At 36.5% G+C, this 15,881-nt stretch overlaps 1 protein-coding gene across 1 annotated transcript; it reads right to left on the reverse strand.

The window, feature by feature from the left end:
- Positions 1-1,152: 1,152 nt before the first annotated feature.
- soat2 (sterol O-acyltransferase 2) lies at positions 1,153-15,604 on the reverse strand. The gene is made up of 16 exons (XM_015004719.2): positions 15,484-15,604; positions 13,873-13,960; positions 13,583-13,626; positions 13,238-13,377; positions 13,068-13,121; positions 12,516-12,623; positions 10,108-10,390; positions 9,875-9,950; positions 8,766-8,850; positions 8,335-8,380; positions 7,963-8,095; positions 7,483-7,580; positions 5,739-5,837; positions 5,456-5,591; positions 3,516-3,661; positions 1,153-1,723 (listed from the first exon to the last, which is right to left on the reverse strand). The coding sequence occupies exons 2-16, from the start codon at positions 13,949-13,951 to the stop codon at positions 1,667-1,669; spliced, it is 1,584 nt and encodes a 527-aa protein (XP_014860205.2). The 5' UTR covers positions 13,952-13,960; positions 15,484-15,604; the 3' UTR covers positions 1,153-1,666.
- Between the last annotated feature and the right edge of the window lie 277 nt (positions 15,605-15,881).

Genomic DNA, 15,881 nt, shown 5'->3' on the forward strand with positions numbered 1-15,881 from the left:
CCCTTCTAAAGCATCAGGGGCTTCCTGAACACTTTAGCAGAGCTACAGACAGTTAAAACTACTGCTGTGATGAGCGAGTATTCTGTACAGTTCATGGACATACTTTTAAGTACTTTTTAGTATGCTGAACACTTGAAATGTCTCAATCTATGAGTAATATCATTTTTACTTTTGGAATGAATCGGTAAAACTTTTTAAAGATTTTCTAATAATTTTCTGAGACGCACCTGTAGATGAATGTGTTTAATTTAAAGAAAAATACATCAAAATTAGAATACAGGATACAAGTATTGCTGCAAAGCTCAGTTATTTTAGATTTAGTAAATATACATATGATAGAAAGAGAGAGTTAAAGTTTCAAAGATATTTTGTCAATATAAGTGACAAGTGCTGCAAATACTATAGGAAACATGATACAGGCATGGGACTGCAGTTCTGTTTGGTTTGTCTATGTTATTGTGTCTGTCCCTATGAAACAGACTTAATAAATAACTCTGAACATGTTAAGTTCTTTCATACGACTCCTTTGCTCTGCCCCCATGTGGTCAAACGTTCCCAAGAAAATGAACTCAGAACCCGCTGCAGGATTTGTTTAGATTCAGATTTCTTTTCGTGACCTTTCTAGTGCCAGTGATTCATTGTCTGACAAAAGGCATCCATGACAGAAACCAAATGTGCAACAACCTTTTTAGAGAGTCAGATAAAATCTCCTTGGAGATTTAAAGAAATGTCAAACTGCCAGAGTGATCACACACTTTTGTTAATAATTATAAACATGAATCTTCTGAATTACACACTTCCCTAAAAGCTGCCCAGCGTCTACCTCACTGAGCTCTTTTATTGTGCCCCATCAGTTTACAGAGCATTACATCACTAATGCAAACACTGTACCAAAGTTAATCCTCTCCTTCCTGCATGATGCTGCAGGCAGGCAAACAGAGGCTTTGTGGCAAGCTGACAGGACACCGCAGAACGTGGTTGGTTGGCTGGTTTACACAGCCACTCCATCAACCAATCCCTGCCAGGGAAAAGTCAAACATGTCAGAACTAAAGTTGTAATGCGCTCTGCTGGCCAGAGGCGCCATCAGGTTCAAAGCCAGTTTAAAGATGCTTCAAAGCTGAAATGACTTTGTATAGAACCGAAACAGAAAGTCGAGCAAAGAAACAATAATGTTTTTAATATAAAAACAGTAAAAACAATAAGCCATTAAAAGGGAAACTGTCCTACAAGGCTCAAGACATGTAAATTTCAAAAATTAAAGTTTAATGCATACAACATATAACTTAAGACAGCTAGTACTGTCTGAAAATACAGTACTTATACCCTTTTGTAAATTATTGTTTATGTCTCCAGTCTAACATTACATGAAGTAATATAATTACATGGTGCACTTCAGAACAGCAACACATACTTTTAATGATAAGTGGTCACCAGTTTTCTGTGTGTAATGTTGTTCTGTCTCTTTGCGATCAAAGAAAACGGTTCATTGAAAAGAACATCTGAAAATTTCTAAGTAACAAATTGTTTTAAAGGCTGTCTGTGCAAAATTTAAATTGCACATGTTTCAAGTTTTCTTCTTCCTTGCTTGCTTTTCCTTCTTCTCAGTCCATTATAAATGTTTCCAGCTTCATTCATGTTGAATCCAGATTAGGGAGAAATATGGCTTCATGTCTGGTAGCTGCAGGACCAGGATCGAGGCATCAGCAGCTCCCACAAACTATCCTGTTTGTGAAAAATGAAAGAAAATATTTTAAAAAATCACATGTTGTTTGTTTTTTATTTAAATGTTTATGTTAATTATTTGTGTTTATGTAATTAATTTTTAGACAAAGAAATTTGTGGTGAACTTCAGAGTTTTAAGTTCACATTAACACATCTGTCGTGCCAATCCTCCAAGTAATACGTAACACCCGGTATAACGGCTTGGCTTTCTAATGGTTAAATCCTCATGAATTGTTCCCACATCTGCCATTCTTCCATTGATTTGTGTGCACACTGAAAATGTTTTGCTCCAGATGATGTTTAAGGATTCTCTGCACGTCTACACCAACACTATCTTTCTTTTATGTTCTAACAAACAGGGAATAAGAACAAAAGCTGGGATGATGAAATGGTATGCTTCCCTCTGTTTGTCACTCTTATAGTCGGCACAGATGTGTGAATTGTATCCGATTTGAAGTTTGTTGACTGTGAATCTCACTGCTGCTTCCATGCTGTCATGTCGATATTAAAATATATATAAAAAAGGCCTTAAAATAAATTTATGTTATGTTGCAGAAGAGAACTGTCACACAAAAAAATCCTAGAAAAGTAATCAAACATTCAATCTGAGCACATTTATTCAATGGGGGAAAAATACATCATGTTGAACAATAACTCATTGTCAGGTTTTTTTAATTTTTTTTTCATTCTACTTTCATAATTACTGTGTTCTTTAGTTCCTTATTTTGACTTGTTTCAATTTTACTTTTCTTCAGTCCTTTCTCAGTAGTTTATTATACTTATTTATTCCTCGTGTGTGTAGATAGTTTGATACATTTCTACTTTTGAGCTATTGTGAAACAGCCAAAGAGTCGGGTTGGAGATTCTTGGTCTAATATATAAAAAGCTTAATATGTAGAAATGCACTTCATGTCTACTATTAAGTATCATGGTGGATCAGTGATGCTGTGGGCCTTTTTATTTTCCAAAGGCCCTGGGAAACTTGCTAAAGACCATTATCGTTTTGTTTTATAAAAAAACACGAGATTGTAGATAAAAATCCTGTGACCTCCAAGAGAAAATTAAAAACGGGCCATTACTGAAGATATTGAGGTATGACAGAATCAACACAGATGTGGTGAGACGGATACAAAAGCAGGATTATTACTTGATAATTTCAGTCTCTCTCTCTCTCTCTCTCTCTCTCTCTCTCTCTCTCTCTCTCTCTTTCTCTCTCTCTCTATGCAGCAACCTTGTGAAATGAGAACATTAAGTACTATGTTCTTGACAAAATCAGGTCATACAAACTGATTGCTGTAAGACTGCCAATTAAATGATGCAGAAGATTTTTAAAAATATTTCTGAATGCATTTAAATTCTGGATTTTTCTAAATTTGGGGAGATTTTACAACAAAAGCAATGCAGTGGAATATATTGTGTTATTTTATACATCCATAGGACTGTATAATATACTCACGATTTTTTTTTTTTTTACAATCCCTTTGATCCAGCATTAATGCCAGTGAGTTTATTGACCAGCTGGCCTACTTTTTATTTATCTAAAACAGGGGTCAAAGTTTTGTCTAATGATCTCTTTATTGAGGAAACTTCTTCATTAATTTGATGTAAAACGTATAAACTCAAGTCACACGGTAATCCTTTTTTGCATATATCAATATCAAAATGAAAAATGAGAGATTTCTGATGTTACATTAACATACCAAGCGATCTCATATGTAGCAGCTACTCATACTGTAAAGGAGTGTAAAAACATTTCTGGAGCAGTGAAAGCACCTTTAGCTAGAGTACATACCCCTGCTGGTGGGCAATGTATCTGGGCGTACCACTCCTGGCAGTACAGACACACCTGGACACCCTGACCCAGGAAGAGACACGCCCACATGATGACGTTGAACACGGGGCTCTGTCGCTTATCGGTCATGGCAAAGTTGAAAGCCACTAAAAGAAAAGGACGACATAAAGATGGTTATTGATAATAAATGCAGTTAATCAGTAATGCTTTGTTTGAGTTGTGCCTGACAGACAAATAGGTGAAAGGTGAAAAAAGGTGAAGGAGAATTTATGTCAAAAAATTAAAACATGACATATGGGATGAAATTATTACATAAGACCAATAAAAACCACTTTTAATACATAAATGTGATATAATGAAATGCATTTTAATAGTTAATCAAATATTTTCTAAAGGCACTGACTGAAGTGTGTAGCTTATAGTTACTTTATATGATGCTGTTTGTTTTAAAGAATAGTTTGGCTTATTTTATTTTATTTAGTAACATAATTAGTTTATTTATTTATTAACATCATTTTAGATGTTCAATTTCTCAGTACAATATTTCATGAATTATTACAATTTCAGTTTTTGGTTTTTAATAAAGAAATAAATAAAAAAAGAAAAAATAGAAATCTCTCTATTGAAGTGGAAAGAAATATCAACCTGGGAAACTGACTCACTCTGCACTGAAACAGTGTGTAGTGTTACCAAGGCAACCAGCTATTTGATTACGCTGTGATAACAGATGAAACAATATGGAGCTAATCTTTACGTAGCTTATAAACTATTTAAAGCTCACTCTGTAATTTTGCCCTTACACCGAGGGCTTCTTAGAAAAATTGTTAAAGAAACATCTGTTTGCATCTGGCTGCTTAAATATCTAGTGCTTTCTGTTTTTTTGTTTGATTCCTTTCATGATAGTTGCATATAAAAATAGCTTGGCATTTACGTTCATCTGGTCACATGTTGTACATGAGAGCTGGCTGTAGCAGAGTGCAAAAAGAAAGAAATCAGCCTAGCCTGCCACGTCTGTTTTAACCCAGTCACTGGTTAAGCTTTACTTCAGCCTTCTTTGATCGAAAATCCCGTCATCAGATGAGCCACTCAAAGCCTGCCTGATGATTTCTGTTTTAGGAAAACAATTTGTTGCAGGTTTTGTATAACTTGAGTTGCGTAATAGGTTACACATCTTCGAAATAATGCTTGGACATCTATACTGTAGTACTGGGAAAACTCTCATGAGTAAAACAAAAACCGACGGTTTAGAAAAGTGAGACTTTTAGCTGCTTCCATTCATTGCTGCTAAGAAAGAACCACTGCACCGTGGTCTGGTGACACAACTGTTTGTAGAAAAAAGGAGTGCTGATGATTGCCTGAGTGGATCAGAGTAACAAAGCTGGTCAGAACTGGAGCAAAAATATCTAAATGCTGGCAGAACATTTGTGGTTCATATTTGAATTTTTGTGACAAGTATTTTGTTGTTAATCTAAAGAGATTTAAAAGACACAACGTTCTTTTAAATCCCTGGGAAGGGGGATGGGCTGTTAGGTCACCAAGTTCACTTGGCAAACTGGAAATTAAATCTGTGCCTTAGAAACTCACATTTGAGCTGGAGATCTCACTACGGCCTATGTTTTGATGCTCAAAGTCTTTTGTATGTAACACTGTCAGCCCCATGGAAACTTTTGGCTGCCTCTTCGGATTCCATATGGTTCCTTTCTTTCCGGCTTTTGTTTTGCATAATTCCTGTGAGCTACAATACTGAACACTGTTCAAAGGGAGACTTTAAAAACAAAGTGTTTTGAGTAATAAGTGAAGATTATTTATCTGAAGAAAAGGGCCAACTCACATTTGACTTTTTCTCAATGATACTTTGGTCTTAAGATGCATAATGATACTTCTTGTTTCCTAAGCCTAATCTCTGCATGTTATGTGTGTGACTAAGTAAATTTCCTCACCTCCAAAAACTGCAAAGAGACAGAACATGACAGGGTAGAAGAAGCCAAAACCCATGGCCAAAGCATATTCGTGGACAACTGCAGATACGATGAACACGGACAGCATGGCTGCTGCTCTGAATCTCCTGTTGGACAGCTGCAGAGTGCGGGAGAGCGTGTCAGAGAGAGTGTTTGGGTCAGAGGTCAAGCATCAGGCTGGATCAGACACCAAAAAGCTTTTCATCTTAGGGTATGCTACTTTTGGAGCATCAGTTGTAATCCTCAACACTGACAATCTGCTTACCCAGAGGAAGTCTCTGTATCCGTAGTAGTACAGCCAGTCGTGAACCACTACGTTCCAGGTGCGATAATAGTTTGCAAAGGACGTAGAGTTCCACCAGTCCTGGAAAACAGAAACCAATTTTCAGTCACTGGATCAAATTAAAATACTTTTTTGTTTTGCTCTTTTTGAAGTCTGAATAACACCTGAAAGCCCTGCAATTAATCACCAGCAAGAATATAAAGGATTTCAGATTGTTTTCAGGTTTTTCACTCAGAGAGGTGAAACACTTTGATCTTTATGAACGCATAGGAGCATTTCAAATCAATGATGGCTTTACAGCTCCACCGGCTCAATACTTTGAAGGTCATGCTTGGAGCTGAAATATTGTTTTGATTTCTGTGCAATAAACTCAATTGCCAGAGGGAGTGACTTTTAACGGGTTAGGTTGTTTTTTTTTCTTTCCTTTGCATAATTTAATTTCCATTTAAACAAAAGCCAAATGGTTAAGTGAGTGCCTTTTACAGCTCAGCTTGTCTCCAAAGTCATGTTGTCTCAACTAATAAAATAACCTCACATCAGAAACATGTGCAGAATGAAAGTAATTTCTTGTACTAACAAGCAGGTCAAATAAACAAAAAAAGGTAAAGGAAAACTACATAATAGGATCATGTTGATTTGGCTGCTTTAAAAAGGCATTTTTCACCTCAAAAAACAAATAATTCCCTTTTAAGGATAATGTTGGCTCAAGAACTGAAACGTATGTCACTTTTTGTAAAAATTTATGAGAAGAGAAAGGAACTTGGATGAATATTTATGAGGCTGCTGAACTGAAGCTGTAAGGGTTTGAATACTTTTAGAAAACACTGTAACTTGGTTCTAAAATGTCAAATCACAAGAGAAAAGTAGAAGGATGGCACAACCACGGGGAAGCCACCTAACATATAAACACGAGCAACAAGATTAACTACACATAGTGCATAATAGATCAAGGGTGTCAAACTCCAGTCCTTGGGGACCAAGGTCCTGCAACTTGTAGTTGTCCCTTATCCAACATGCCTGAATAAAATGGCTGATTTACTGTCTCACCCTGTTATTAAATGCTGCAGAGCGCCTCCTGCTATTAACCTGTTTCCGGTTAAAGAAGACAAATATGAAAGATTATAGCATACGTTGAACTAGATGTTTAAAAGCAAATTAAATGGATGTAATTTGAGGTTTAATGTGTCAATTATTTATGGAAACTAATTTATATTTTTATTAGTGTCTGGGTGTGAATAAGCACATGTTTGTCTTAAAGGAATTGTTTTCTACTAATTTAATTAGGTAGCAACAATTGCACTGTACTTATTGCACTCACAATAAAGGTCATGTTTTGTTTACTTGCAGTCAGTAGATATGTTTAGCATATTTGTTATCTAAAGCAAAAGTGGGTTTACTCGCAAACTTACTTCTTGGTCTTGCATCAACCTCAAGTACTTCCTCACTCATATTTACCAGTGTTAGAAAAGCTGTTAAAATGTTAAGAAGGACTAATGAGGATAGAGCAAAATTATTGGAGCAGAATGTGCAAAAATCTTACTTTTTCCAGAAAAAGCAACACCTATCAATAAAACAAGTCTGTGAAGTGTTTGGGGGATTTTCCACCCTGCTGCTCCAATTTTATTTGTCATCAATCTGTTTTTCCCCACTTGGAAAAGGAAACAGATTTGCCAATAATGCTTTCCCAGGAGAGAGTTGGTGTGACAGGAAATTAAGTATCACACACCTTGTAGAACATCCTGTCAGCAAAACGCAGCAACTCCCCGAAGAGGTTGAGCCAGCAGTGCAAAAAGGCAAAGAAACACAGCAGGAGGAGCATTATTCCTGAAACACATAGAAGAAAAGGAGATCATGAAATGGGCACTGCTCCCAGGAACCTTTGAGGAATTGAAACTTAACACTTATCTTTTAATATTAGCACTCTAAAAGCTCTTCACTTTATGGGAGTGGTAAACGAGCCAACCTTTAATTACCTGTGTCTGTTTTTATAATAGCATCTTTAATCTTATCACTGAATCAAACACACTAGAGACTGCACTTAATGGGATGTAATATATTTATCAGTGCAAACCCACTGGAGGTAAAAGATGTTAGAAGCAAGAACAGATGTTACAAGAAAATTCAGAGATCAATTGTTTTGCCTGTATGGCAAATCAGCGTAATATTTTCAAATGTGTCTGTGTAGATATTTTACTGTGTAAAATACCTGGTAATATGGAGTGAAATACAGCCAGAACCATTGTTCTTTTGCTAAAAGGCTGATTGGTCTCAGCCGGTCTGAAGACAGGTATACAAAGTCGCACCAGGATGAAATACCCATAAAATAGGCATCCAAAAATCTATGATTAGGAGTTAAAACATGAACACAATGAGACATAAATAATGTGAAAGAGATAGGATAATAAAACCAAGGCTTTGTCAGAATAAGAGGTTACATTTATAAAATGAAAGGATGTAGGTCAGCTATCACAATATACACAAATATGTTTTTCAATATCTTAACCCATCATAAGGCCTTCCTCATAATGTTTTACGTTTTTATCACACACTCATTAAATGTAAAAGCCGGTAATGTTACCTTGCCAAGAGTAACAGCAACATATTTCCAACGTATTTGTCTATTTCTGTGGAAAAAACACAGAATGCAAAAAAAGTCTAATATTGTTCTCTACAATACAACATAGTCAATCTAGTGTTAGCACTGCAGCTCAAATAGATGTTACAGGAAATTAGTGAAATTCTCTGTGAGCCCCTTTCATGCACTGATCAGTCAAAAAACAATGAACATTTCTTTAATATATAGCAGGCCGTGGGGTAGACGAGATCCTTTGTGTTTATGGTTGTGCTAAAGAGTCTCTGGGGTTTAGTTTTGTTTTTCAGAAGGCTTTCAACCTCAAAATACTTCTCATCTTTAGTTTCAGCTTATTTAGTGTGTGTTAAATTAAATGTGCTTTTCAAATGAAACTCGCATCGCTGTTAGTCTAATTCAAACCAGATGAGGTGCCTTACCGAGGATAAAATTCCCTGTAGATGAGTGTTGGACAGAAAAGGAAGTACAAGTAGCTGGAAAATGTTGGAAACCTGGGATTTTCTCCTGGAAGAAAATGACAGTTCAGTTAATATTGCTGTGATGGACAAAATACCCCTTTTATGATGTCAGTTTTTTAAACATTAAGCCATAATACAAAACTGCAGACGCAATGTCTATTATTTATTCTCTGTTATTTCCACTGAAACAAAAAGGATCTGTTGTTTAAAACTATTTTAAAACAGAAGTTGAAAGCTTTTTCGTTCTTTATTTGGGGAAATTGTGAGCTGCCACTTCAATAGGCATTCAGAAAAGCTGTCTTTGTGTGAGGAAGTATTTCAAATTATCCTCTTGAGCAGCATGAAATGTAACTAAATGTTTTCAGTTATTAACAGCAAGCACTGCAAATCAATTGCATTCGCTTCTTCTCACTATTCTTTTAGATTTTTTTTTTAAATTAAAACAAACAAATTGTGTTACTTAATCCCAAATCATGACTCTACTGGGAGGATGTTGAGCTGTATTGTTATCGTTTATGTTTTAATATATAAGCATATTTCCTTACATCAATAAAATGAAATTGTCTTCCTTAACATGAGTAAGTATCACAGTTTAAAACTACTAAATCATATAGGAACTGAATATATGTAGCATAAATAAATTGTGGTCAGCCTTTGTATTAATTTAAAAAGTAGAAGTGACTTTAAATTTATTTTTTACTTCAAAGAAAACATTTAGTTTTTTTTTTTATGGGAGCTTCTTTTATCCACCTTTATTTTTGGGTCATATTTATTTCTAGAGTTTGAAACCTTTTTACAACAGTATTAAATTTATGGACCACAGATGCAATTTTTTTTTTACTTAAATTGATTCTCTTTATGAGCAACTCATGGACCATCATCAGGACCCACATTATTTATATGTGTGCTGCTGTTTTCATTGTAAGGTTCAATGTTGGTGTGAGCTATATTCCCAGTAACCTGCTGCTTAGTTTCAGCCATTTTTCTCCCATGTCTTGGGGTGGCACTGTGAATAATGGAAACGCCTGCGGAGTAAATACAACTGATATCAAAATGAAATGGTACATTACCTTCCTTTGGTGCATTCTTCAGGATAACAAGGGCAGTTTCTCTAATGAACGAGTAGGTCTTCATCAAGAATCGAATCTGAGGAAATTTAATAGCGTCATAATTGAAGTTCCTGCACTGAGTGTTTCAATTTTCTGCAAGACAGCAGCGATAGCTGGGAACATCTGTGTCAGATAAATACACAGCCCTCTCTAGCAATGCATTCTTAGAAACCTTCACACAGCTACACACTTACCTGCTCCAGAATCACAATAAATCGAGATGCTGGAGGCAGCTGGTGATGCACAACCGTGTAGATTGGGAACAGTCCAAGCACGCAGGTCTGTATGGTTGTAAAGATCAACCCTGCACCCAGAGTGAGCCCTAACTTGGAGGGGAATGTGTGGTACAAAGAGCCCCAAAACTCCAGGATGAAGTAAGGAACAAAGAGGGTGTAAACAAACATGGCAAGCCAAGCCCAGGTGACCGTCCCCAGTTTCCCAAAGGCGTAGAACAGCAGGTCAAACTCCAAAACCAACCTGAATGTGGAAAATAAATCAAGTGCAAACATTAGGGGATAACATGCAAGCAAGAAGGCTCCAACTTTTTCTGTGTAAAAACCCAGACTCTATCACGCATAATTGATTTATGATTAAGGTTTTTATAATAAATGACGAGAAGCACTAATGACAGATTCTATTTCTCTCATTTACATAATCATGATAAAAATAAACTACTTAAAATATCCCCTTATTTTACCATCTCAGATGTTTTGTTCAGTTCAGCACAAGAACAATGTAATTATTTTTTCCAATTTGTCTGTTTATCCACATTAAAATCCATGTTAACTGAGGGTAAAATTATCTGATAATTGGGTGAGATCATTTTTAGCTTGTTCTCAGATGAAAAAAAAAGATATAAAACTGCAAACAACAAACAAAATCATTAGTGACTAGCCCAAAGCAACGGGAGGAGAACCCAGAAGGATTGATTATGCTATCTTCCTCTGCCAGACGAGCAGCGAGAGCGGTGAGGGAAGCAGGGAGAGACACAATGAGGGAAAACAGAAGAAAGCGTGGAGAGAGAAGTTTTTAAAAGACTTCAGGGCATAAATGAGTTCCACCAGAATTGTTTCAGGGTTATAGAGTTTGAAACAGGGCCATGACCATAAACATCTCCATCCAGGCAAAAGCACAGACGTGTGACAAATAAAAGAAAAACCTGAATGTTTTCCTCCTGCGGTGAAGAGATGTGGTGGCTCTGTTATGCCAAGGGAGCAATTTTAGTGGTGTAGTTTGGGATCGCTATCCCAAAGAACAGGAATCCATAGAATGAAAGCTGTAAAAACTATTTCAATCTCACCAGGAGTGCACTCACAGATACATGCAGCATCATGTGTGTTTTGTAGCATAATGCAAACCTGTGGTGGTAGGTGTATTTATTCCTGTTAATTTTTTAATAAAAATGGTATGATCTACACATGACCTACGAACACGGCTAACTTGACACCAGTCCACCCTCCATGAGAAGTTATTAGAAAGATATTTTATGGTCCAGAGCGTTTCCACCGCCAGTTGGACACTTCCTCGACTCGCTCAGGTTTCATACTGTGTCTCCTACTTCTTGCAGGCAGTAAGGTTTTATTGCCCCCCAACCAATGGACTGTGTTGTGTCATACCAGTAGCTGCAACCTAATCATACTGTATCATTTTCCTATGGATCTGCAACTGAAAGGGGTCTAGGAATCACATTGAGCCATGGGAAACGAGCCAAAAGTTCAAAGGTGGCCTATCATGCTTCTTTGATCAGGTTTCATTATGTGCTATACAGAATATGTCCATTACATCCTCCTTAAACAATGAGATTTTAGTTTGCCCAGTGCTGTTTGTTTTGAACTCCTTTCAGAATGAGCTGTTTTAGGTCTCCTAGTCACTTTAAATACAAATAAGCTTGTGCTGGCCACAGTGCATTCGCAAGTGAAAATGGCTGCAAACAGATGTGCGATTATACAACCGTACATCTTTGAAAATCAGAAGAAGAGCCTCAGGCACAACCAACAAGGATGCATCAAATGGTTTCTAAATGGTAAGTCAACAACAAAACATCTGTACAGCACATTTATTAGTAAAACCAGCTGCCCAAATGTGCTGGAGCTCAGCTTGGGTTGCTAGGTAACAGGATTGACTTTGCTGGGGTTGCTAAGTTCCTGCTGATTTCAGAGGTTACAAGTTTTTGAATCGGGTCACTTCCAGGCACCAAAAAACATTAAATCATTGCCAGAAAACTGGTTGGATGTTTTTTCAACCACTTGGGATGTTTTTAGAAGCAGTAGAATTCCAAATGGAAGTAAAATCATACAAAATGTGAATTTTGCATAATAAGTCCCTCTTAAAACATTAGGGAAGGATTAAAAGCTTTACACTGTACAACAAATATGGTTCACTAAATGGTTTGGTGGAAATTAAAACAGTATATTAAGTGGTATAGTCTTGAGAACTGGGGTTTTCAACACATTTTCTCTGTTTCTCACTCTAATGTGGGAAGATATAGAAAGATGTTTTATGCTTCAGTTAAAACTCCACAGTCTTGCAGAAGCATAATGGAATAAACTGTGATTTTCTCTATTAACTCATCATTTCCTAGTACATTAATTTTACCACAGACCTGCCCTGGTCAATGTAGTCAACAGCCAACGTGCTCAAACAGAAGATGAGGAGAACAGCAATAAACATGTGGTAGATGGTCCTAATGTGGCTGATTTCAAACAGATCACTGAGGAAAAGAAGAAAACACAGAAAAAAAAACAATAATTAAATCTGACACATCTACACAAATTGTATTAAACTATACAATAACTCAATCACACTTTTTGTCTTGGATTAATTGGAATGTATGTGTGATTGAATTTTACTTTTTTTTTTTTTTTTTTTTTAGAAAAAGTTCCTCAAGATGAAATTTGCTGTGAATTGGCACTACATAAACTGTTTTATTTTTATTAAATAGGGTGTGATCAATCATTTATACACAATTATATACCACCACATGGATTGGTCGGACACTTGGAAATAAGGCAACTTGGGATTAAGCTTCGAATTGCAAGAGTACTACACTGGGTTCTCACTTTTTACAGAGAAAACAATCAACAGGATCATATTTTTAGCCCTAAATGTTAAACTGATTGCGACACAGATCTGTTTTTGTTCTGCTGTTACTCACTCCAACAGAGATGCTCGCTCCAAAAACACTTTGCCATCATCCATCCTTTGAGATCTAAGAAAAACCACACACACGACTTGACCAAGTGCATGTTCCTCCAACTATTTAGTAATCAGAGCATTTGTATTCCAGATCAACATGTACGAGTGCAGCGTGTATATCCGTCTCACCTGGATGACTCTTTCTTTGATGTTTTCCCATTCAGTGCAGATTTAAGGTGGGCAGGAGGCTCGATAGACTCATTCAGAGCTTTGTCAAGAATATCTCTGAGATGACCCTGGACCTGCTCTAAAACTTTCCCTTTTACTTTCTACGTACAGAAAAGAAAGGGCTTTACTTTTTCAAGCTTAAGGACCACAGTTAAACACAATGTCATGAACATGTCTCCCACTCAGATGACTGATGTCACCATTTCCATGACTTCTCCTTTGTAAGCCACCTGAATGAAATCATACTATTGTCTAGAAACACTATTATCTTTGGTTTTAAATGAGCAACATTGGTTATATGGTTACCTTCATGTATTGTTCCCACTCAACCAGGTCTTCCTGACTCTTGGCTGCAAAAAGAGGAATAGATGCTGCTCACATTGTTTACTTTTTCTCTACAATACACAGCACATATTGTTCACAAAACTGGAAGAGAAACTGGTGAAGGTTACATATTGTTCTGCAGCAATTGGAAATTTGGGAAAACATTCACCTGGTAGTGAAAAGCTATTGAAAACAGTATATACAAAACTCATATTTCCTAGTAGAGACTCAAAATATCAAATAACTTCCCATGAGTCAAAGTTTGTGCATACCTTGATCGGACTTGGACTCTTGCTGACGAGCCTTGGTTTTCCGATGCCACATTCCATTGGACGCTTCCGAAGAAGTCATGATTAAAAACTGAAAAGGAAACAATATTATGGCCAGCAAAGAACAAAACTGGTCATAATGAACTGACACTACCTGAATAAGTTGCATAATTTACAGTCCTGTAACATCACTGCAAAGTTGTGCAACATCTGGATATCGTAACCCATTTGGAAACCATGAAAATCTTGCCAAATTCATCATTATATTTTCTATTTTTTCTGGGGCATTTCTCTCAGAGTTAGAACTCTGGGAGTTTTAAACGATAGCTACCTCAGGACCGATTATCTATAGGTCAAGCCAAGAAATGTAAACAAATGATAAAGCTGGCTGTCACCACAGAAGGTTAACATTCTGTACATATGACCCACTGGAGAGAGAGACAGATTTGAGGTAAATGACATTTAGTGACCTCATTTACTAATCCGTGCTGTTTGATCACTCCTCATGAGAAATGCCAATTTAGCAGATAATACTTGCTCAGATTATGCTGCAGATAACGTGGTGGTTGAGCAGAAGTCACAGAGAAAAGCAGTTGCTTTATGTAATGACTGAGTTTAATTTTGGATCATGTGATCTCTTTTTGTGAAGGTTTTCTCAAAACTATTTCCCCTGAATCACTTATCATGAGATGACATAGTTGGCTTAAGCCAATGTATGATAGACATTTGAATCAAATATCATTAACTGATCTTATTGTATGTTTTGAAAAACCTGTGTGCTATTTTTGGGTAGTTTTGATGTTTGCATGTTTGCAGAAAAGCAGAAAAGATGATTTCAGAAATTAAACTGTAACTATTGGCAACACTGTTGGATTGATTCCGCAGTGCTGGAAACAGAGAAACCTTTGAACCCATCAGCTACATTCTGCCATATCTAATTGAGGGTTATATACTGTGTAGCATGTATTTGAGGAAGACTCAGCCTGCGTGGGTGCGTTTTCATTATTTATAATCTCTCCTGTAGAAAATCATGGTTATGCTTCTGTTCTTTGTATCTGTTTCCTATAACAAGTTTCTCCTAATGACAGTTTGCTAAAATTGTTTATTAAATACCAAGGAATAGGTTTGAGGTTAAGGCCATGCAGTATATGTGCAATATTATAAAACATAAATATAGTAGATCATAAACAGGAGGACCAATGACACATGATGTCCTCATATAGCTTGGCTGTAACCTTTAAAATTGTGCATGGACACCTCCGTTTCATTGAATTAAATATTGCTTAATAAACTAAATTGGTGATTATATGAAACAAAAACATCAAATTATCATTTGGCTTTAATAGCTGATGGATCTATAATTTATGAAAATAGATATTTTAAAGCTGTTCTATTTATCCCAGAAGTATAAAAAGCTGTTGTAAATCTAGGCATGACTGTCTTACTTTAAAATTGTGTTTAGTTATACAGCCTACAGTTTGCAGATGTGATGTTGACGTTAAACCGAGTGAGACTTCTTCTACAAATTAGGTTATAACTAATACAGCTCAGCTCCAAAAGTAAATCCTCTGACTGACAGATGTCACACCATGGAGTGTGGAGTTTCTTACTCACCGTTCTCAGCCAGCAGCCACCAAGATGAACGACTCGCCCTGCTCCAAACGATGGTTCTCACTGAGACAAAATTCCTGCCGAATGACTAAATATGTCTCTACCGGCTGTTGTGATTCCTGCTCTATTTACTTTGCTCCTGATTTGATGAACTTTGGCCTTTTGGATCTCAGCCATGCAAAGGCCAGGTCCTCTGCTGCCCAACCTGGCTGCTGCTCCTCTGCTGGATGCTTGGAGTCATGCAGAACATTTAAGTTTATTCTAAGCCATCATGTAAAAATTAAACTGTTATTTTAAAAATAAAATTACTGTATTCAGTGGATAATGATAATTTGATTGTGCAAAGTGGGAAATTAATTTGCAGCCTGTCCTCATATATATATAAAAAGAACATATTACAC

Source organism: Poecilia mexicana, unplaced genomic scaffold, assembly GCF_051168715.1.
Source record: "Poecilia mexicana isolate PSO_F unplaced genomic scaffold, ASM5116871v1 scaffold_5, whole genome shotgun sequence".
Taxonomy (NCBI): Eukaryota; Metazoa; Chordata; class Actinopteri; order Cyprinodontiformes; family Poeciliidae; genus Poecilia; species Poecilia mexicana.